Here is a 22893-nt window from a genome sequence, read left to right as displayed (position 1 = left end):
GAGAAAGGAGAATGAGAGCAGAGAGGAAAGGAGAAAAGAAGGAGAAAAAGGAAGGTGGAGGTGAGAAAAAGAGCAGGGATGATAAAAGGAGGGGGAGGAGCAGATGGAAAGGAGGGAGCAGAGGAAAGAGGGGAGGAAAGAAACTACTTAGGAAGTAGAGGAGAGAGATGGGAGGATATAAGGGGAAAGAAAAGAGGAGAGGAGAGGAGAGTGTTCATTTGTGTTTGAAAAACGTATCCAAACTAACCTTTGACCTTAAGGTAGCACAGTCTATTCCAAGCACATATACCCTTGAGCTTTATGTCTTCTATCTATTTAAGGTGGACATAAATGGGACAACAGCCACTGTCTGTCTGTGCTTAAACAAGCTACCAAAGGTCACAGCAGATTAAACTTGTTCCTTCCTCTTTTCATCCCTTCCTCATCCTCCTGCCTTCTTCCTTCTGCCTCCCCTCTTTCTTCTTTCCTCCCTCCCTTTTGCCTCTTCCCCTTTCTGTTAAATTTCCTCAGATTCTTTCCTTCCTCTTCTTCAATTCCTTGTTTTCTTCTTCTTTCTCTTCTGAGCACCTCCTTTCCTCCTCCTCCTCTACACCCTCCATTCCTCCTTATTTCTTCATCACTCGTCTCCCACTTCCTTCCTGCCTTCTTCCTCCACCTCCCTCCTTTGCCCAACTTCCATCCCTCCTTACTTTCTCCTCTTTCTCCTCCTGCCCCAGCTCCTCTCCCCACTCATACTTCATCCCTCACTCCCTTTATCCTCTTCTTCCTTAAAGCCAGTTTGTCTCGTCTTCGTCATTTTTTCCCCCTTTATATTTCACCCCTTTCTTCCTCCTCCTATTCTTCCCTCCTTTCCTCCTCCTCCCTATCTCCACCTCCTCCTTCCTCTCTGGTGGTGAGATGACAGTTAATCCCCGGTAGAATTATAATCTCACATTTCATCCTGATTTCACGCTGACAGGATTTTCGTTCACATTACGACGCCCAGTTGTCAATCTCTCTCTTTCTCTCTCTCTGCTGTTTTGTCCTACTCGGTGTCTCTAGCCCTTTCTCTACCTCTCTCTTTTTGTCTCTCCAGTTGTTTGAGTTTACTTATTTTCTCATGTCCTCTCAACATCTTACTTTCCTCTGTTTCCACCTAGCTCGCTCTCTTACCAACCTTTTTTTTAATCTTTCCTTCCCTCCTTCATTTCTTTTGTTCTAATTTCCTCCTTTTTTCTTTCCGTCCTTCCCATTTTTTCTCTTTCATCTTTCCTTTTCTTCCTATTTTTGCAATCCCTTTCTTTGTCTCTCTCTCACACATGGACGAGTGCTGGCCTAAAGGCCCAGTGACACACACACTCTCTCTCTCTCTCTCTCTCCCTCACACACACACACACACACACACACACACACACACACACACACACACTCAGCACGGTTGCACTTTGTTCTCTTCATACAGCCACTTCCTGTCGTGAGTCTTTGATTTGAGTCTTTTCAAGCTGCAGGTCTGAATTTACAAACTTCATAAGTGATCGACAGGATTGAAAAGTTGAGAACAGGCAGCTACACACAGACACATAGACACACAGACACAGACACACACACACACACACACACACACAGAGGAATAGACACACAAACATGCACACATGGAGGGACCTAAAGGCACACAGAGTGAGCAAGTCAGTATAAAACAGGTGAGATCAGTATATATTTCCAGCTAAGAAAATTTTACCTTTAAAGCACTGAATCTAAGTAAGATGTGTTAAAAAAAATATTGATGAATTCTCCCCTTCTTCTTAGTCATCGGGGGCATTCCTGATGGCCATCATGGATCAACGTTATGTTATACTAAAGCAATTGCAAATATTCTTAACTTCACATTTTGCCTCATAATCACCATGTTCAGAGATTTTCTTCAGTAAGTTAGTTGTCAAGGTGCTTGTTGTCTGTATCCATGCAGAGCGAACACAAACTGCTGGTAACCCATGCAGTGCGCAGACTGACCAAAATAGCAATATTAGGTGAAAATAAACAGGGCTCAGGTGTAGCTCACATCTGGCTCAGTGACATGACAGCATTACATCACCCAAAGCCAAACGGGAACCCTGATGGCAAAAGCTCCAAATATGAAAACATATTCATACCAAATAAAAGTAAGCTAAATCACAAAAACCTATTTTGGTTTGACAATTCACTTCAGATTACTACTGTCAGGTCCAGAATGTCTCATCACATGGCTCTTATATCCTCAGAGCAGTGAAACTCTTCACAGATGAATACATGTCAAATGACATGTATATAGTATTTCATTAGAAAACTGTTCCAGTGGTGCTCTGGTAGCCTCTCCCATTAAAAAAAAAAAAAAACTAATCTAGTCTGTGTGCGTTCAGTGGACAGACTGGTCTGGGATATGTAGCTTTGTGCAGGGGCTGGAGGTGGAGGAAGTGGCTGGACACCTCCAAGTCGTCTTATGCACATGTCTTATGCACATCAGCCAGGTTTGGTTCAGAACGGGGCTTCTGGGGAGGTGTGCGCAGTCATGAGGGCAAAGCTGGCAGCTGAAGGTCAGTAAATACCTCCAGATTGTCGGCTGGCTGCTTGTTAAAACATAATGCCCCATTTTCCACCGCTACATCTGCTAAATACACAAGATGTGATGTGTGGAGATGTATGTAGGTTTTTTTTAACCTGAAAGTAATGTATTGAGTAATGTAATTAATTACTTTTACTGTTGAGTAATTAGTAGCATACTTACTTTTTCAAAGAATAAAATCGAAGTAATTGATTACATTCTTCGAGGAACTTCTCCAACACTGTTCACATGACAACTGATGCCTAACGAGGAGCCTAATGTATCTTAACAGTGGCCTATATTAGATAGATAGATAGATAGATAGATAGATAGATAGATAGATAGATTGACTGACAGACTAAAGAAATGAGAGAGAGAAGAAAGAAATAGAGAGTTCTTCCTTCTCTCTCCAGTGTAATCAGGATAAAAAACCTGACGTGGCCTCAATTCTGACGGAGAAAATCAGACGCTCATTTTCTTCCAAAAAACAAACTGGGAAAGACACACTCTCTCTCTCTCTCTCTCTCTCTCTCTCTCACACACACACACAAACACACACACACACACACACACACACACACACACACACACACACACACACAAACAGAGTACTGAAAGTGTTTGGAGAGGGTGTGTAAGTGTGTCTGTGATGTGACTGTTTGAGTGTCTGAAGAAGTGTGTGTGTGTGTGTGTGTGTGTGTGTGTGTGTGTGTGTGTGTGTGTGTGTGTGAGTGTGTGTCTGGCATCCATCAGAACCACAGCTTGCCGAAAAAACAGTAAGCACAGTGCAGAGAGAGAGAGAGAGAGAGAGAGAGAGAGATGAACGAACAAGCGCTGCTGCACGCTAATTATGTATGCATGATTTAATCTGCAACTCAATAATATGCAAATATATTCATATGCTAGTTTCTTAATTAAAAATGCAAAGCAGCCCTTATGGTGATTTTTCTGTGATTTTCTTTTCAACCTAACAAACGGAACATTTTGAGAAATTCAACAAATTGGAGGGAAGTGCTACGGAGGGGGTTCACAAAAAAAAAAAAAAACAACTTCCGACTTCAACTTCCTGTAGTTTGAGAATAAAGGAGGAGTTGGAGGGGGGGTGACTTGTTGAGTGAGGACTAACTTTGTCATACCACCTTAAGGATACTTTAAAGGGAATTCTGCTTTAACAGACGCTTGAGAAGTTACTTTGAAGGCCAGGCATGTCATATTGAATTGACTTTAATTGCCAGTCTCCGATTTGTAAAAAGTGTTCACATCAACATCCATTACTCAAAATTACGACCCCCTAAACTCAGGTTTTTCTCTCAGCTCTTATATATCACTTATAGTTCTCGTGTTAAATATTACACAAAAAATTAGGTTGTTATTTGTTTGATAGTTTAACTGTCGTGTCATTACAGGTGTCACGAGACAAAAGACCTCAATGCACAGTTTGCCGAGTTCAAGCTTGACAAGTTGAACTCAGGTGATTATACTTTAACATGCCTGTACACCTGTAAGTAGCCTTAACACAAAGGTTCACTAACAGGCTCTTTCACCATGTTCCAAAGACACGATGTCGGCTGGTCCGTCACATCAGTCCAGATGTAATATTATTACAACTGTTGCATGGAGTGCCAGGGACGTCAGTCCTCATATTCAAGGTCTCCAGAGGATGAAGCCTACTCACTTTAATGATGCCTGACTTTTACTCTAATGCCGCAAACAGGTCGACATTTTTTTTTTTTTCGTAAAATATGTCAACTATTAGAGAGACTGCCATGATATGTGGTTCAGACATTTATGTTCCCTACAGGATGACTTATAATAACTCTGTGATGGATGGCTTTTCATCTCGCACCATCATCAGGACAATTCTGTCAGCCTCAGCATTTAAAGGTGTCAGCATGCTAAAGATATGTCAAAGCTTCTAGAAAACTTCTAGAACAAAAACACAGTGAGGAAACTTAGGAGTCTGGTTCACATCAGGCCCCATCAGCCAATGGTTGAAGACTGGGATGCTGGGATACTTGTCTAAGGCTAGTTTTCAGACTCCTGGATAAAACGGGAGAAGTGAGAACGCTTCTGGGCATTTGGACCGTCCTTGTCCAAATGCTCGGATCAGAAAGTTAAGATCAGTCAGCTCCTTTTGCAGGACTGCAGCCTGTTCAGCGGCTCAACGGGGAAACCTGAGATGAGCTTCTCGGGCCTGACTTGGTGTGAAACCTGCTGTCCTCCTGCTGAGCACTTCATTCAGCGCAGAGAGCAACCTGCTGCTGGGAGAGAGGCCCACTCTGCGCTTTGTGTTCAGGTATACTTTACACAGAGCGTGCTCAGAATGAAAACAATGATTAAAGATGAAGCTAATCCACACCAGCAGCACGCATTACAGCCACACGACAAGGGGTGTGTGTGTGTGTGTGTGTGGTTTTAGGCTCATATTCAGATTGCTAAGATGCAGGCTCTGTTGAAGCCAACGCTCTCGTTAGAACAACGTAGAAAACAAAACAAAACAATGAAATGGCTGCATTTTCTCAATTTTGGTCATTTACTATTTGCTTGCTGCGCAACCTTTAGTTTACTAATTTTGAGTAGATTTTTCGGCTTTTCTTCCACAGATATTTCCATTTCGTCTTTAATGCTCTGTTTCTCTTTCCTTGTTCCTCAGGAAGCGGACTGCAATTCCTCACATCGCATGCGGTTGTTTTAGATATAAAACTATGAGGTCCTCAACTACATTTGGGGCCAGAATTGTTCCAAGCAGACACGGACTTAAAAAAATAAGCTAAAATAAAATATTAAAATTTTTATATTCTAAAAAACATGAATTAAAAATGGTCTCAGACATCGGCCAAGGAGGCAGTCAGTGCTCAATATAAAACCCACAGTTCAACCACCAATGAATGAGTCCTCCACCTCCACTCAGGATCCCACGAAGCAAACAAAAATACTCAGTTTGGGGCTCAACACAACAGCTGGCCACTGAACATAAACCCAAGTGAAGCCTCTCCTGTCTAGTAGAAAAGCTTAGTGACTGTCCGACAACTGCATAGTCCAGCCTGTGTGCTGCTGTCAGCTCCGGGGAATGTCCAGGTTTGACGGTGGGTCCACAGAGTAGAGGGGACAGAGTTGGAGACTAATCTGATTCTGCAGAACAGGTGGACTATGAAATCCAGACTGTTTGGTTTGTTGACAGGGCTGATGAGCTAATCAACGATCATTCATCAGAAAAGGATACGTGTTGAGGACGATCTGGTAGTATGTTCATAAACCTCCTCAGTTGCAATAAGAGTGCCAGTGAAGGTACAGACTTTAAAAATGCTTAATAAAGCTCAAAAACTCTTCAAAATTCAGCTACGGATGAAAAGTTCTGATAGCATCTCTCACATTTTGTTTTTCTGTGATCACAAATTAATTTTCTGACAGTTCATCATGTTAAAATCACACAGCAATTAGCTGTCAGCAGGCACAGCTCTCCAAACGCTACTTGGCGTTGTATTCAAGGAAGCTCTGACATCTGAAAATTAATAATCAACGGCGAAAAAAAGTTGCATTTACGAGTACTGCTGTCACTAACCCAGTAGAGAAACATGGCTGTGATAAAAATGATGTGAATCTGGCCGTTCTTCATGACATGCTGGATGTCAGAGTGTCTTTGAATGTAACATAGAATCGTCATCGTGGAAGAACTTAAAATCCTGCCTACAATAAGTGAGATAAGATATATTTAATCATATTTTATGGGGCTGTAACAGTTTTTTAAGCAGAAATAAATTAATATTAAAATTATTTCACTCCAAAAATGAAACTAAAGGGGGCAAATGAAGAAAGCAGGACTGAGTCTGACATTTTGGTGCAGCCGAGAAATATTTAGCACATTATCGACAACTTAAAGCAGTTTTGTCACCACAAGCACAGGGTGATTTATGCGTGTGTGTGTGTGTGTGTGTGTGTGTGTGTGTGTGTGTGTGTGTGTGTGATAACATGTGATATTCATCGTAGCCTTGGAGCAAATCAGAGCGCTGCTCTCTGCTGCCTGTTACTGCAGCCAAATATTTAGGCTCTGGAATGCACAAGGGAACATTCACATCTGCAACAGGCATTCATGGCTGAGTGTGTGTGTGTGTGTGTGTGTGTGTGTGTGTGTGTGTAGAAGAGAGTGAGGGTCTTTGTAGAAGCCAAATGTCCTCACAAGGACAGAATGGGAGCAAACAACTTCAGGCTGAGGTCATTTTATTGACAAGAAACCTCTGAAGGACTAAAGTAGTTGTGCAAGAAAATCAATTTCTAAAGTAAAGGTGAAGTGGTGGCACCAACAAATAACTGACCAACTTGTGCCAGGGACATGTCCAGACCAGTTCAATAGGGGGCCTGTGAGGGCTGGTGGTGGAGGGGGGCCTGTTAAGTATAGCTTATGTAGCTAGTTTTAAAACAGGGTAAGCAGAAAGCTGTCGGACACAGGACACAAGCTCGCGCAGCTAATTAGCTATCACACTATTAATGCCGTCTGCCCACAGCCACAATTAGTTCTCGCCTTCCCATCAGACTTTCAGTGACTAAAAATAGAAATTCTTACGAAAAAAATTAACATTTTAATTTCTCTGCTGAGGTTTGTTTACATTTATCACATCACTTAAGTGATTATAAATATGGATGTTTGAGATAAGTTTAAGTCAACCAAATATCATTGATATATGTTTGTGGCTTTATGCCTCTCTGGCTAGATAAACACATTTGTCTATGTACACCATGTATATTATGTGTGTGAAAGGTTTAGTTTTGAGTCAAAGAAAAGTTATCTTTGGGAAAATGAGGCACAAACAACATGCATGCGTGTACACTCATTAACAGCAACACATACATACACCGACGGATGCCTCGTAATTCAATTAGTCAGTTCCCCATCTGACACAAAATGGCGGCCCAAAGCGCCAGTGTGAGACATTCTGGGGCTGAGAGCCAAGCAAATAGCTTAAACACACACAGACGCATGCACAACACACATTCACTCACAGATTTTTTTTTTAATTGTGTCACTTGTTTAACAAACTGTGTTAAAAGCAGTTTAATATCAAACTTACTTATGAAAGGAAAAAAATACATTTCTGTAGCATTTTTAAATGCAATGAGTCATCAAGCATCCACATATCATAAGTAAACACACTGCGTGTGTGTGTGTGTGTGTGTGTGTGTGGCAGTCTAACTATGAGGTCATCCCTGGCTGAAGCTGCTCTCTGAGTTTCTTTAATATAAACACTGACGCTGCTGCAGGACAGCGGCACCATTCCAATCTCGCTGCCTCTCCTCTGTCCAGTCCATTATTGTTTGATATCAGAACACCTCAGAGTGCATTATGACAATCATACGAGCACTTGGCAAAGAAAACAAGGGCTGTGTGTTAATCCAGTTCCAACAGTTAAGAATCAGTTAATAGTTTTTGGTAGGTTATTGTCACTCGTCAAGTGTCACCTGCAGCATGAAGGATGACTACTGTTGCTATGGTGACCTGCAGATTAATATCCCTGGAGCACTGATTTAGAACAAACTGTCAGTACCAGGAGAGAACACACATAAGCATCATGGTCATCCACAACTATCAGTCTATCTATTTCACTGCAGTAACTATAATAATACTGGTTTGTCCCTTGTCCAGACTTTAACTAATTATACAAACATACAAAACAACACAAAAAAGTGGATATTTTCTTTTTTTTCTATGCATGTCACTGCTGCATGCAAATGCTGTCTCTCTACTCATCCCTCCCATCCTGTGGAGTAGCCCCTCTCATTTCATCCTTTGCCAAGGCCCGGTACAACACCGATAATTTGAGCAGTATGCTAACAGACATACTCACGCATGCACGCACCCAGTGACACGCTGCTTTTTCTATCTTTGTAGAGGTTTTCACACACACACACACACACACACAAACTGTTTTTCAATGTTTGTGGGGATTTTTACCGACATACAAGACATACAGACACACACATGTGCAAGCGTACACACACAAACGATTTTCAAAATAAAAGCCAAAAATGGTTAAATTATCACAACAACAAAGTCAGGATGAGCCAGGCTTTTCAGTGTTAAAGCCCCAGACAGTTTCTGTGTCTTTACAGGTAACTTAGGATGAGGGTTTTCTTTCCCAAAATAAAAGCCCCACAGAGTAAGTGCATCTTTACAGGGAAGTCAGGATGAGGCAATCTTTTTTTTAGCCCCATAGAGTAACTGTACTTGCTCAGGGTGAGGGCTATTTTTCAAAATAATGGTAAATGTTGTTAATGTTAAACAGAAAGTTTTTCAGAATAAAAGCCCCATATAGTTAGTGTATCTTAACTATAAACTCAGGATGAGGTGGTTGTTTCAAAATAAAATCCCAAGAAAGTAACTAGCTTAATATGGCGCTAGTGAGTTTTGGATCTGATATTAATACAAAAACTTTCTTTCGCAGTTTTAAGACATTCTGTTTCTACATTCTGCTTTAGTTAGTATATCGTATGTCGTTTCAGCAACACGTTTGAGCTCTCCACTTCGACAGTAAGTAATGCATTTCAGTTGATAAAAGCTGGGTTTTCACTGATTTTCCGAATTGTTGCAGCAATGTAAGTACAATAGTGCTATTATTCAGATTTCTTATAATTGTCACACTTTTGTTCTACAAATTGTTTTACAATGTAAGTCAATGGGAGTGAAATGATACACATACAGACACACTGACACGCACAGAGACAGACAAAATACTGACACACACACACTTAAAGCCACATCCATAAAAATACACATACTGTACACATACAGACACACATATCAACACATGTACATACTGTATGTACGGCAACATGCACTTGCACTAAAAGAGGCAGCAGCAGCTAACAGCTTCCAGCTCTCACACGCATTTTCTTCAGAAAATGCAAACAATCTAGTTCTTTGTTAGTTTGTTTCAAATATTGAGCATGTGACCTCAGCGTGACTCCAGCTGAGAGTCTGCGAAAGGGAACAAAACAAACATACATTACTTAACAAACATTTAGACAGTAAAATCACAGTGTCCACTGTCAGTTTTGTCTCATTGTCAGACTGACTGCAGCTCTATATAAACGATCTGAAAAAACATAAAAACGCACATGGACCTCACCTCCTTGTGTGTGAAGTAGTGTTAAAAATGAAGCGTGTGTGTGTGTTGATTTTTGATAACTCAAACCGAAAGTACACAAAAGTATGTGAACAAGCAGCAGGATTTGTCATTGTCATGTTATATTGACTCTGTGGGTTCAGAAGTGTAAGTGCAGGGAGAGGAAACAGTTAACAGAGCTCCACAGCAGTTGATTGGTGGGGTCTGAGGCTCCTTTGTGCTACCTGGGGCCGCCTGAAGGGGGCAGTATGGCTCACCAAACTGCTTCTCTGTACCAACCCCCCCCACCACCACCACTAAACCACCCTCCACCCCCTGTCCCTCCTCCACCCGTGGCCCACCGGGAACCGCCGGCTCTCCTACTGTGCCTTCTGCAAGACCTGGCTTAATTTAATTAACGCTGTCGACTTTAAACAAAACCACATCTGAGCCGAGGAGAGAGAGAGGCAGAGAGAGAGAGGGAGAGACAGAGAGAGAGAGAGGGGAGGAAATAGCCAGAGATGGGAGCACATCGCCCCGGTCAGATCGCTGAGAGGATTTAATCGGTTCAGGGTTTGAAAATATTTCTTTAAAAAATTGACATCCCAGGATTGCTCCTTTAAATTTCTAATATCAAAGGAAGTCAAGGTCTGTATTAAAGGCTGGTGCTGGTAGGAAGTTGAAGATTTTGGATTCTCTATATTACAACTAAAATACTAAATGATGAGCTTCAGGTAAAAATGTGATTTTATGGTTGTCTGGCATTTGGAAAATGAAGTCTCTCATCACTGTGACTTTGGTCTTTGCTTGCTTTTACACAGCTCTTTCTCTGTGTTTTAGTTACAATCTGGATCCTGAACATGTTGTGTGTTGTTTCTTCTATCCTCTGAAGTAACTCAAGCAGCATTTGAGCCTGACATTCTGAATTTATTAAAGATAATAAAAAATAATAAGATTCATTGCGAGAAATGTAACATCATTGGAAGATGTTAAAGCAGAGTAAATAGGAGGCTTCCGCACTGTGCATGATGAGCTGATAAACATATCATCAATATTCACAAACCAGATCCTTAGTGACAGGTTTTTGCAGAATTTAAAAGGAAATATCTTCATTTATGTCAGTTTAAATTATTCACAATAAAAGCTTTATTTGTCTTATTGGAATGTTTAGTGTTGGAGTAATAAATAAAAGCACATTTTACTTTGGAAATTATATTACTGATAATAATGGACTGTAAATAACAGAATTTGTAATGTCATTCATAAGAATCTGTTATCTGTTCTTCTGTTTAATATTCAGTCAGAACGTGTTCCAGTCTCCTTTATATCAAATCTTTGAGACAACAAAATAGAAACTCTGAAACACAAGATGATCCAGACAATATTACATCATTTAAAAGATCCACCAGCCTTTAAAAAAACACGTCCATTTAATCCAATTTAACCATTTAACCATTTATGACGATTAAGTAGGTCCACTTTATTAAAGTTGTAAATATTAAGATGCAAAATAAACTGTGTCGTGGAATTATTTCACATGTAATTAGCCTCACATGTAAAACCTCCGTGGGTACAATCAATCACAAGGCAGTCTAATGGCTGGACCCAGTGTCAACGAGACAGTGTGTGTGTGTGTGTGTGTGTGGAATTAGAAAAAAAAAAGAAGAAAGAACAAGCACTAAACAGACTAAAAATGAACATTAAACACGCTCATGCTGACACATATATCATTTTATTTCTATTTGCTTTAATAGCTTCATTTTAATGGCTCCATTCTAGTCATTTTTGGGGATAATCTTGATATATGTGTGTGTGTTTTGTTGTTTATTCTGTCAGCATTAGCAATGCTCTGAGGACGAGCTGGAGACTCTATCAGCCTGAACAACAAATTAACTAAAACAATGATATCTAAAGAAAAAAAAGCTGTTATACTCCCAACACCAACAAAGAAAAACAACAGCGAGACGGCACTCTGCAACCTGCTAATGTTAGCAACTGATGCCTAATTTCCTTTTGATTACAAAGACATCCCACGCTCTCCTCTCAAGTGACGTTTAATTGTTTCTCAAAGTAAATCATCAACTCAGCAAACTAAATTTGACAAACAACAATAACAAACTTGCAGCGCGGGGAGACGAGAAGGAGGAGAAAAAAAAAGAAGAAATGAATTAATTAAAAGAAAAAGACCCATCGCCTGCAGTGGATGTGAAACAGAGATGAAAGAAAACAGGCAAGACTTTTTGCCTTAAATGAAGCGCGTTCACGGGCGAGAGCATATGGGAGGGCAGCAACCCAACAACAAGGAAAACAAGTTGAAACACGCTCAAATGACACTTGAAATCTTTCTAAATTCATCAGAAAAATTAGTGAATGTAGAGGGAATCCACAAAAGTGTCCATGTTCCTTATGGTCGAGATCTTAAACCGCAAGAAAACACTCACAATAAAATACCATGAACACCCAGCACAGTGCGATGGAAGGCTCTTAAACATTAACAAACAAAAGTGTCTCCATAAGACTCAATAAAGTCGTCAGAAAATGGGAAGCAGCTCAGTGTGTGGAGGCTGTGAGACACCGCTGAAATGACACTTAAAATCTCTTCGAACTGAGCAGACAAAGTGTGACTCAGTGCAGGCAGACCAATCAAGCTTTTCAGTTTGTTACGAACGAGGTCTGAAAACATCGAGGAAAACAAACTGAAAAGATGAAAATCTCAGTGAATATTGGGCCGCCAGCTTGCAATAAACTCACATTTAATCCTCAAATTTCCCTGTTTTTGCCACTAACGCGAGCTGATGAATTACAACAAACACGCGGCGTCCTGTCATGTGACGCGTGTTGACGAGAGAATGCGATGGAGCTGTTTCTGCCCCCAGTGGCCACGCAGTGATCACTGCAGCTTCAACACAACGACGTGTGTTTGAATCCAAACACTACGCCTGAACAAAGACAACTCTTTAAGTGTATTTAATGTTTCTGACCCTGAAAGTGATGACATGTTGTCCTGTCCTCACTTCAGAAACAGCTGCTTGAGAGTTAAGACTCGGTTTTAGGGTTAAGGTTAAGCTGAATGGATATAGGTTCAGATTTTTTCAAATCCACCATACACATTAGCAGGGTTAAGGGTTGATTTCGTCTCCATGCTGGCTGTGAAGCGCTTTCTTGTGAGGAATGGGGGACAAAGCCCACAGGTCTTTTAGTTCGGCCAAAGCTCATATTAGCCTTCATCACTCTCATCTCAGTCCTGGTGGTCACATGAAAGCCGGTGGCAAAGCTACTTAAAGGACGTCCAGTTCAGTCGCAGCTGATCAAGGGAACACTGTCCATGGACGCACAAAGAGGGAATTCTGTACCATTAACACTGTCACTTTGGAAGATGCAGATTGAATTTGGCTAAAGTGGACTCCTGAAGCCTCGCATTAGCCTCAGCTGAACTTAAGAATGTATTTTTGTACAGAACGAGGATTTACCATTTCTTACAGCGTCATCACAGCACACAGGCATCTCTTCACGGTCAGTCTGTCAGTGTACATGTGAGAACTGTATGAAGATAGACTTCAAAACATCCCACCCCGTCCTTTAGGGTGAGGGCTGGGGCTTTGAAATGTTTTGGTGAGGGTCCTCACATGTTTGAAAGTCCAAATGTGTGTGCGTGTGTGCCGTGATGTGCCAGAACTTTTGTTTTTGGCCTCTGTGCATTGCCATAGAGCCACACACACACACACACACACACACACACACACACACACACACACACACACACACACACACACACACTCGCGCACATGTTTATTTCTGTCACTTTTACATTCATTTCTTGGACACTTAGCCTAACCACAAGCACTAGCTGCCTAACCCCTAACACTTACCCTAAGCTTAACCTAAACCTAACCTTAACCACTCACCCAGAAATCTGTTTTTTTTTCTAACTGGGGACACAGGTTTTGTCCCCAGTTAGACAAGTCGTCCCCAATTAAGTGGTCTTTAGCCTGAAATGTGTCCCTGAAAGTAGCCTGAAAGTCAAACACACACACACACACACACACACACACACACACACACACACAACCTGCACCTGCCCTGAGTACAAATACAGCGTCACAGAGGAATGTCTGTAATGTGTGTGTGTGTAGTTACATTCAGTCTAAACGAATCTTAGATCATCTGTAAATCAGTGATGTGCAGCTAGTTCATCATCATCATCATCATCATCATTCAAATAAGAGGGAGAAAATTCAGCTTTATAAATTTGATCCTTGCAGTCAAACTCAGTCTGCTGTGTTTCTTCTTTTTCTTATGCAGCACTCCTTCCATCATTCTAAATTTGATTGGTCCAGTTTTTATGACACTTCTGTCATAAATCTGTTCGTCCCTCCACAGACTGCAGCTCCTGTTGTGCGATTGTAGCTGTTTACATTTCATAGATCACATCCAGTGAAATGGTCATGTAATGTCACCACCACAGGTTCTGTAACTCTCAGTCAGCATTGCTAATATGTCCAGCTTCCATGTAAATGGCCCTGTACTTTAAAATCCAAAACAAACGTCACTTCATTACATCACACTCTATTCAACAAATGATCGATAGCACAAATTGCGAATGCTGCAAGACTACAGTAAAAAAACTAAATCATACCTCTGATCTTATTCTAGGTAAACATAAGAAATGCATGTTCAAAACATTACCTTAAAAAGGAACTTTAGGTATTTTACATTTTACATAGTTTACTTCCTCTCATAATTTAAATGCTTTGTAAACTTCATAGTGAGCAGCATCAGTTGAATGATCATTCAGATTCTGGATTAGATATTTCTAATGGCTAAATTAATACTAGTGTTGATGTTTACATCAAAATGAAGAGGTGTTTAATAAAGCAGAGAATTTAACAGCTGTTGGATTTTGATGTGTCCTAAATTTGTCAGAAATACTGAATCAGCGACAGTGTTAAGTATCCAGTTATATCAATGTCAGGCATTTCGTCAAAGCTTTATTTTAGGATCCAGCCGCTCAGTAAACCAGCTTACTGTTGTCGTTCATTCAGAATTACATCTGAAATATTTCCTTTTGAACAAAAAGCTTCACTGATGTTTAACTTACACAAGTGCTTCCTGCAGAATTAACACACGTGTAGAAATGGATCTTTAGAAGACTTTAGAAGAAAAAGAAACCCCAAACTATTAAAAAAAAAAAAAAAAAAACTGTTGTGAATAAACAAAAGAAACGCTCACATCAAAAGAGGAAAGAATGGCACTTTCGGCATTAAAGAGATGAGAAAAGACTACGACAAACAGCTCAGTCGGCTGCTGAGAGCAGGAATGAAAACACGTCTCAGCCTCATCGTCGTTGCTGTTGGCAGCAGGATTGGAGGCCGGACCATCCGGGAAAAAAAAAAAAAAAAAAACATTTGAGAGAGAAGCAGGAATCTCTGACCAGACGCCAGAATGCTGAGCCTTAAAAAACAAACGGGAAACTTCGAGAGAAATCATTGTGTGACTGATCTGAGTCAAAAACGAGCAGATGACAGGGTTACAGGTTCAGCCTGCACGGCAACACACCGACAATCAATTTCACGTGTGATTGTTTTCTGTCGTTCTGAGTACCAGCAAGAGACAGTCAGCAATAAAACACATGGGCATCCATTGCTGGATTCATGCAGTGTGCTTCCATTGATCTCAAACACAACTATTATCAAACGCTTCTGCAGACAAATACTTCCAGTTCAACAAAGGAATCTGAGAACGTATCGCTTATTTCAAAAGTGCATTCACACACCAGGTACAGCTCCAGGTGACGCACAGATCTTCAGTCCAGCTAAATAAAATAGTACCAACACAGACTTGTTTCACAGACACGTGTTAGCATGCCATATATGGCTGATTCCAGGATAAGTTAGACGACTCAGAACTGCTGACAGTGGTCATGTGAGCAGTAGAGTTTTTGGGAAAAAGTTGCCTTTATTTCCACAGGTTTTAAACACACCATAAATGTATATGATGTGTGTATGAAGTTTCATTGTTCCAAGGAGAGAAGAACCGTGTTCATGGGACTTAATGGCAAAAAAAAGGTAGTATACAACAAAATAAACAAACTTTCACTGCCTTCTAATATTTCTTTTCTTTTATTTACTTCCATTAGGGATGAAAATGATATTTGCAGGTTCCCTTCATGCTTAATGTATAATGTTAGAATCAGTTAACCCTTGTATTGTCTTCCCATCTACTATATGATATGCAAACACTTGAAAACAGGTCAAAATTGACCTGAAGACAATAGGAGGGTTAATTAGCTGTTGCTGTAGCTATTTTTAGCCGATATTTCTTTATGTGTTGGTGAATCTACACCATTAAATCTCATATTCCATTAGCTGCCTGCTGCTCCTCTTTGCACTTTATACTGTAAACATGAGGACCAGATAATGTGGCATTCAGTGTTTTAAGAAAGATTAAGAAAAATTGGAACTAAAACCAGAGGTGATGATGAAAATGAGCAAATGTCAGCAATCTGAGGCCTGTTCAGAATAAAAGCCACAGCTCAAGCAAGGCCTCGATGCTGAGACGACTCAGGACACCACAAAACCTGGACCGCTGCTGTTCAAAGACATGCGAGACAAAACTAGAAGCCATTTAGAAAAAAAACGACAGGTACGACTACAAAGCTCTCGCTCTGCTCTCTCTCTCAGCTGATACAGTACTCATGCCAACACGTCAGCCAGCAGAACGTGGCTCTGAATCTCCCGCAGTCGAACCAACTCTCCATTTCACAGGCGGCGGGTCCTCTCCTCCTCGCTCCTTTTCTCTTGATGTGAGCGCGAGCAAGCGGGCGGGATTACTCACATCACAGAGGTGGAAACAGAGAGAGGAGAAGGCTCCGAGCGCGGCAGACACGAAGGAGGCGCGAGCACACAGATCCAGAACCTGGATCACGAGACTCGTACAAATGTCCTGGTTAGTCAGTCAGAGGGTCATGTGACGGTCTGGTGCAGCACAGCGGTCATAGCGAGGCAGTCTGGGGTTTAGCAGACATACAAAGTTCCCCACGTTATTTGTCATGTAATTTGCTTCTTCCCAGAGCACAGTGCAGAAGCAAACTGTAGATTCATGTGACAAGCGAACAAGGGGTCCAGGGAAATTTCAAAAACAACCATCCACACAACAAAGAGTAGATGACCATGAAGCTTAAAAACCTATTTTGTCTTTTTTTGGGGGGGTCAGGTCATGTCATGTGTGTATAGAGCTTGAATTTTACTTCAGCACGCAGAAAAAACTTTTTTTTTTTGAGTCGATACCATCAGCATCAGATAAATGTAGCACAAAATACCAGAATATTACAAATGACCAGTGAGTAAATGTATGAAGTTGCTCTCCAGCTCTGGAATTGATGCTCTGATGTTAAATTCAAATTAAAATAAAGCAACAGCCCCCGTTGTTCGCCTCCATGTCTCTCTGCTCCACAGGAAGCGTCTCATCCCTCCACTTCACACACACAAAAGAAGAGGAACGACATGAACCTGCTCTTCCTCCCTGCTCTTTCTTCCTCTAACACCTGTCCTTTCCTCTCCTGGTTTCCCTTCTTTCTCCCTTCCCCTCTCCCCTCTCCCCCCTCGCCGCCCCCCCTGATGTAGACACAGAGAGGTGCGGGAAAGAGAGCAGGAAGCGCGGACAAAGCGGGCCGAGGCCACAGAAAGGCGGACTCCCGCCGAGCCAAAGAGGCGGCTGACAAGCTGTACATTCAGCCATCGTTAACTGGCGATTAATGAAGTCAGCGGCGGAAAGGAACTCTCCACATACAACAACCCAAAGTCAGAACTGGAAAATGAATCTAATGAGCACTAGAGCTGCGACTACACATTACTTTCATGATCAGTGTCATTATACCCTCTACCTGCAGATTTTGTGGCCTCAGCTGTGACCAACCCAAATCTAGATCAGCATAAACAGAGAATAACAGAAAATCAAGCAACCCATTCATCCACTGATTCCACAACATGAGGTTGTAGTTAAGAGTTATTAACGCGACAAATCTATTTCCACAAGCGACACAAAGAGCTCTAAAATGCTTCGACGAATTCCAGAGTTGTATGAAATCCTAACGCTGCAGGTAAAGCAGCAGACGAGCTCACAAACCAAAAGCTAAAACGAATCAAAAGGGGAAAAACGTGAAACATCAGCGTTGTGCTGCCTCGTCTCCTCCTGACTCAAACTCCAGCTGAGCTGCAGGCCTCGGAACAACAGCTGGGGTCAATTCGAGCAGCTCGAGAGGAACCGCGAACGCTGAACTGAGCGGTGACATCAGGATAGTTTATGAGCGTGCATTTTCTGCTGGCGCTCTCCCACACGTAAGAACATCCTCTACAGAAACAGCTTGATTCATGCACGATCGGTTCCGGGCTGCAACTAATGATCCTATCCATTAATTGTTTAGTCTATCAGACGTTCGGTCTTTAAAAAAAATGGCCATCACGCGCTCCCAAAGCCCGAAGTGATGCCTTCAAATGTCTCGTTTTGTATGACCAGATTTCAGATTAAGATTGTACGATGATCTAAAACAGAGAAAAGCAGCAAATCCATCTGCAACAAGCAAATGTTGGCGTTTGGTGCCGTGAATGACTTTAAGCGTCTATGATTAAGTTTCTGTCAACTGACTAATCGTTTCAGCAGCGTTTTGTTGTTTGGTGAACGGATGCTTCCTGCTTCTTCCTCCTTAAACTGCGGCTGAGTTTAATCCTCCGATCCTCCAACCAGCAGCCGAGCACAGCGACTGGGCAAAAATCCCAAAACCTTATCAACTAATCAGTCAATAACTGAGAAAGAGAGCACACAGACAGGACTGTGGTCATCACGCTTATTTTCAAAAACAATGAATTTGGGCAACATTTCACTTTAAGTCCGGCAGTCATCATTTAGAAGCAGGATTTAGACATTTAATGCATTCTCTGTAATTACTAAACAGTGTGTTTATTCATTTATTTTCTTCCTAATGACTAGAAATCCTTCCGGAAGCGCCTGTAAGTGCATTTGTAATAATATAAAAAGCGCGTGAAGGAGACGGTGTAATTATTAACTGTTAAAATGTTTACATGCTGCTTATAAATGCTCAATATGAGGACAGGAAATAAAAAAAAAGTTTAAATCAGTTTTTAACATTTACTATAAGCAATTGTCTTATTTATTTGTATTCTTTGTTTTTTTTTTAATGCTCAATTATATATATTGTGGAATAAAACTCGGTTTCTAAAAACAGGAAGCGACGACAGAAAGGCGGCAGCTGTTCCTGTCCAGCTCTGCCCCGACAGCAGCATCATTCTCATCTGGACAAATTCACTAAACCTGGCAACGTGTGCAGCTTTTCTACAACTTCGTGGCTTTGGGGGAATTCTGTCCTTTCAAACGGATTCACTGATACTGCACATGAATCAGTTCATTAATCAATAACAGGGAAACTGCAAACCAAGACTATTTTCTTTGCCCTTTTTTTAGTGAAATTTTAAATGTTTTGTGCTGTAAATCATTTGGAAAGGAAGCTATGACATTTCTACCAACACATTTCTGTAGATTCAGAATAATGCATGTCCTTTTTTTAGTGTGGGATTAATTATTCAGACATGAAATTCTTCTAATTGATATGCCAAAAAACGGGAGCGGACAACAAAAAGCCGGCAGCTGTTTTGTGTCCAGAGCGGCTCTGACAGCAGCATCATCTTCATCTGGACGAATTCACCAAACCTGGCAACGTGTGCAGCTTTTTTACAACTTCATGTTTTTTTCTGCTACAAAACCAGCTCAGCGATTCCAAACACGCAGGAGCATCAGCAGCCTTTTCTTCAGCAGCACTCGAAGCAGGAATAATACCACCGAAATAATAAAAAAGCCATGTTATCACTTACTGAGGACGGCAAGCCGGGAGGGACCTTCCGCACTTTTTTTGTGTGAACCTCTGAAAGAGAAAGAAAAAGACACAAAACAATACATGAGGGTTTAACAGGCCAAGAGGCTTTTATTTCTCAGTTAAAAGGAGCTTCTGGCTTGATTCGTTTGAATTTAATCGATCAGCCGAGGAGGAAAGAGCGAGGCCACTTTTCCCATCGCCGTCGATAAATTTACAAAGAAAGCTTTCACTGCAAACAAGCGCGGCACAGTAAGATGCAGGAAATCAAAAGACACCACACAAAAAGACCAGGTTGATTTTTTCTCTCTCTTTTTTTGGTTTGAGAAAAGGAAGGAGGGTAGCTTTTGACATGTTTATATTATTTTTCAGGGTTTCTCTCAAGGAGAGCAAGGGAGCGGTCTATCAACTGGGAAGGTGAGACTTTGATGGAAAAATGAAAGAGCGCTTTTTTTTTTTGGAAATTGGCCCAGAGTCGACGTGCGAGCGCCTGTGTCCTCTCAAGGCTACCTCTACCAAGGCTACGCCGCGGCCACCATTGTCCTGCTTTTTAAAAGACTTCCCTGCTTTTTTTTTTTTCCCTTAAAGTCGTTTACACACGCAGACAAACAGGATGGTCACACGGACGCACGAACACACGCTCACAATGCTCGGCCTTCGAAAAAGAAAAAAAAAAGCCTTGTTTGTGAAAACACACAGCGGCTGTGAACCGGGATCAGTCCAGGTTAAAATGTTTCACCAAGGGCGCTGAAAAAACTTTCTGCTTGGATACAGGAATGTAAAAAAAAAAAAAAAAAAATTCATCCTATAACTTCAAAAGATAAATGTTAAAATTTCACAGGCACGGTTCTTGTAGCTCATAATCTGAAGGTTAGGGTGTAATTTAATTTATTAAATTTAAGTAGGAAAAAAGGGTCAGATAATTGCTGTTGTTCTCAGTGCGGTTTCCACTGTTTCTGGAATTTGTCTGAATCAAAACTGTGTATCTTGAAAAACCACAGAAGGCCAACCATCATCAGAATCATTGCTGTTATTAAGAAAGCGACAGTAAATTCTTTCCAAAGCTGGAAAATTTGAAAGCTGTTGTCTATTAAGTGAAAGAACCTGAAAACCTGAGAACACCCTAAGCCAGCAGACGTACTGTACGTCTGGGGCCTCGTGTGGGGTCGCTTGTTATGCTGATGGGTTGACAGAGATTTCTAAAATGAATGTGTTAAGAATAAGTTTTTATTTTGTAGTTGTTATTTTATTAGGCCCACCGAGCTAAACTGTGTGCAGTTTATTACAGCAGCCCTACGATAAAGTCTTCATTGTAATTTTAGAGTAATTGTATTGTGCGCTGATGTTTAACTGTATTATATGGGATGGTTCTAATATTTTCTCCATCCTATTTATACCAAGTTTAATCAACACCTCTCTAAAACAGTTTCAACAAAAACTGAACATTCTGACCTTTATGAAGGGAGGATTTATGGCAGGACTGCTGCATCAGACTGCATTAGTTTTAGCTAGGTGTACCCATTAAAGCGGCAACTGAGTGTATATTGTTATATCTTATTGCAGGTTTAAAATGCATAATTATTTCTCCCTCCATGTTCTTAAAAAAATGCCAAACATACGGTGATGATGTCACTGTTGGAGATGGAGAAAGCAGTTCACCGACAGAAGTGTTCAGGTGAATGTCACTGTGTGTGTGTGTGTGTGTGAGAGAGAGAGTGTGTGTGTGTTAGGCGTGTCTCACCCATGGTGTCCATAGGCAGTGCTCTCCTCCGTGGGTTGGAGCTGTAGTGCTGGTAGTACTGACCGGCTGGTTTGGTGGGCGATGCCGCACTGGGACTCCCCAAACCCAACTCACCACCCAGTATCGACTGGTCGAGAGACAATAAGACAAACAGACAGAGATAGAGACACAGAGACAGAGACACAGAGAGAGGTTGTTAACTGAAGGCCCGAGAACGTACCATTCTTCACAAGGAGACACAGTACATTTTCTGGGGGTATAAAGATTGTAGCACCACTCATAAATATCTGGGACTGTAAAAACGCAATCGACTGGGATTAAGGATGACCTTAAAACTATAAAGATAAAGGTGCAAGTAAAACGATGAACAAATATATTTTAAAAAAGGACTTGATGATTTCCTGAAAAAGGTGGGCACTGCAGTGAACACCAAATGTTACCGAAAGAGAAGGAAATAGTGAATTTGTTGGGGACTATTTTCAGCAGTGGATTAATACATAACATTTGGTGCTCTAGTGAGTATTCATGGAACAGTACATAAAATCACCTGACATCCTTAAACAAAGAGGACAGAAAACAATCAAAATGTTGAAGGTAATTGGGGCAGCCATGGTGATTTCACGGTGATGGCTGTTTGACAGCCCCGACAATCACCGCTAGCACGTAGCGACAAAAATGTTTGGAATCATCAGGAAATGCTCGGTGTAGTCAGGATGCTGGAGTTTGTCATGTGGACGCAGTGTGGACTAAAATGCTCAGCACAGTTAGCATGTTGAGCTGAAACGTGAATGGAAGCTGGACCGTTGAGGAGAGTCTGGGACACTGAATGCAAAGCTATGGACTCATCTGGAACAGCTACCCAGAAGAAGAAGAATGTCGCAAGTGGAGTTGAAGACCATCAAAATGTTGATTAAATAATGTAGAACGTATCTGAAAAATGTTGACGATAGAATGTTGAGGGCAAATATCATCTATTATCTATTGATCACTGGAATGTTAATGAGTGGATTGCTGCTGATCACAATGTTGAGCACGGCCGTCTCTGCTAGTATGTGGAGCACATTTACATTGAATAGAAGTGAAATGTTGATGAGAGCTGTGACTTGTTGAAGAGAGAACGTCAAATATTTGAAATATTGACGAATGCCAGAATATTGAGGGTAGTCAGGATATTGATCGCTTATGTTGGAGTGACAAAAGCTTGCAACAAAACTAGGATTCAATATTCAGTTACCAAATATTCAAATCTGAGCACAATTCGGGCAAGCCAAGCTGAAACGTCATTGGAGGCTGGGATATTGAGGAGAGTTTGGAATATTAACAATAATGCCAGGGTCTGGTTATATGGGAGTCAGTATAGCGCTTATGTCAATATCAACGTTGATATTTGGAAAGCTCCAATATGTCTGATTTAGAAGTAATTATTACCAAAGATTCAAGGTAATTAACCAGTTCTATTGTTTCTGAATAGTTATGTTGGCAGCACACAGTATTTTTAACCCTCACATGGCCAGCTCTGTGATCATACAACCATCTCGACGCATGGACGCTAGCAAGTGGCGCATGTGGCAATCTCTCCCATCACGAATATCCTTCATATAGGATGGAGTATATA

The 22893-nt window shown here is 41.2% G+C and overlaps 1 protein-coding gene across 7 annotated transcripts in view; it reads right to left on the bottom strand.

The window, feature by feature from the left end:
• LOC121623541 (transcription factor 4-like) overlaps positions 1 to 22893 on the bottom strand; it is a 205765-nt gene that overhangs the window by 68624 nt on the left and 114248 nt on the right. For all 7 annotated transcript variants that reach the window (XM_041960846.1, XM_041960848.1, XM_041960844.1 and 4 more), the window contains 2 exons: positions 21279 to 21405; positions 19539 to 19588 (listed from right to left, as the gene is read on the bottom strand). In XM_041960846.1, the coding sequence (XP_041816780.1) occupies positions 19539 to 19588; positions 21279 to 21405 (177 nt within the window). The remainder of the gene's footprint in view (positions 1 to 19538; positions 19589 to 21278; positions 21406 to 22893) is intronic.

Source organism: Chelmon rostratus, chromosome 19 (assembly GCF_017976325.1).
Source record: "Chelmon rostratus isolate fCheRos1 chromosome 19, fCheRos1.pri, whole genome shotgun sequence".
NCBI lineage: Eukaryota > Metazoa > Chordata > Actinopteri > Chaetodontiformes > Chaetodontidae > Chelmon > Chelmon rostratus.
The sequence above is the reverse complement of the archived record's forward strand: the minus strand, read 5'-3'. Positions and strand labels throughout refer to the sequence as shown.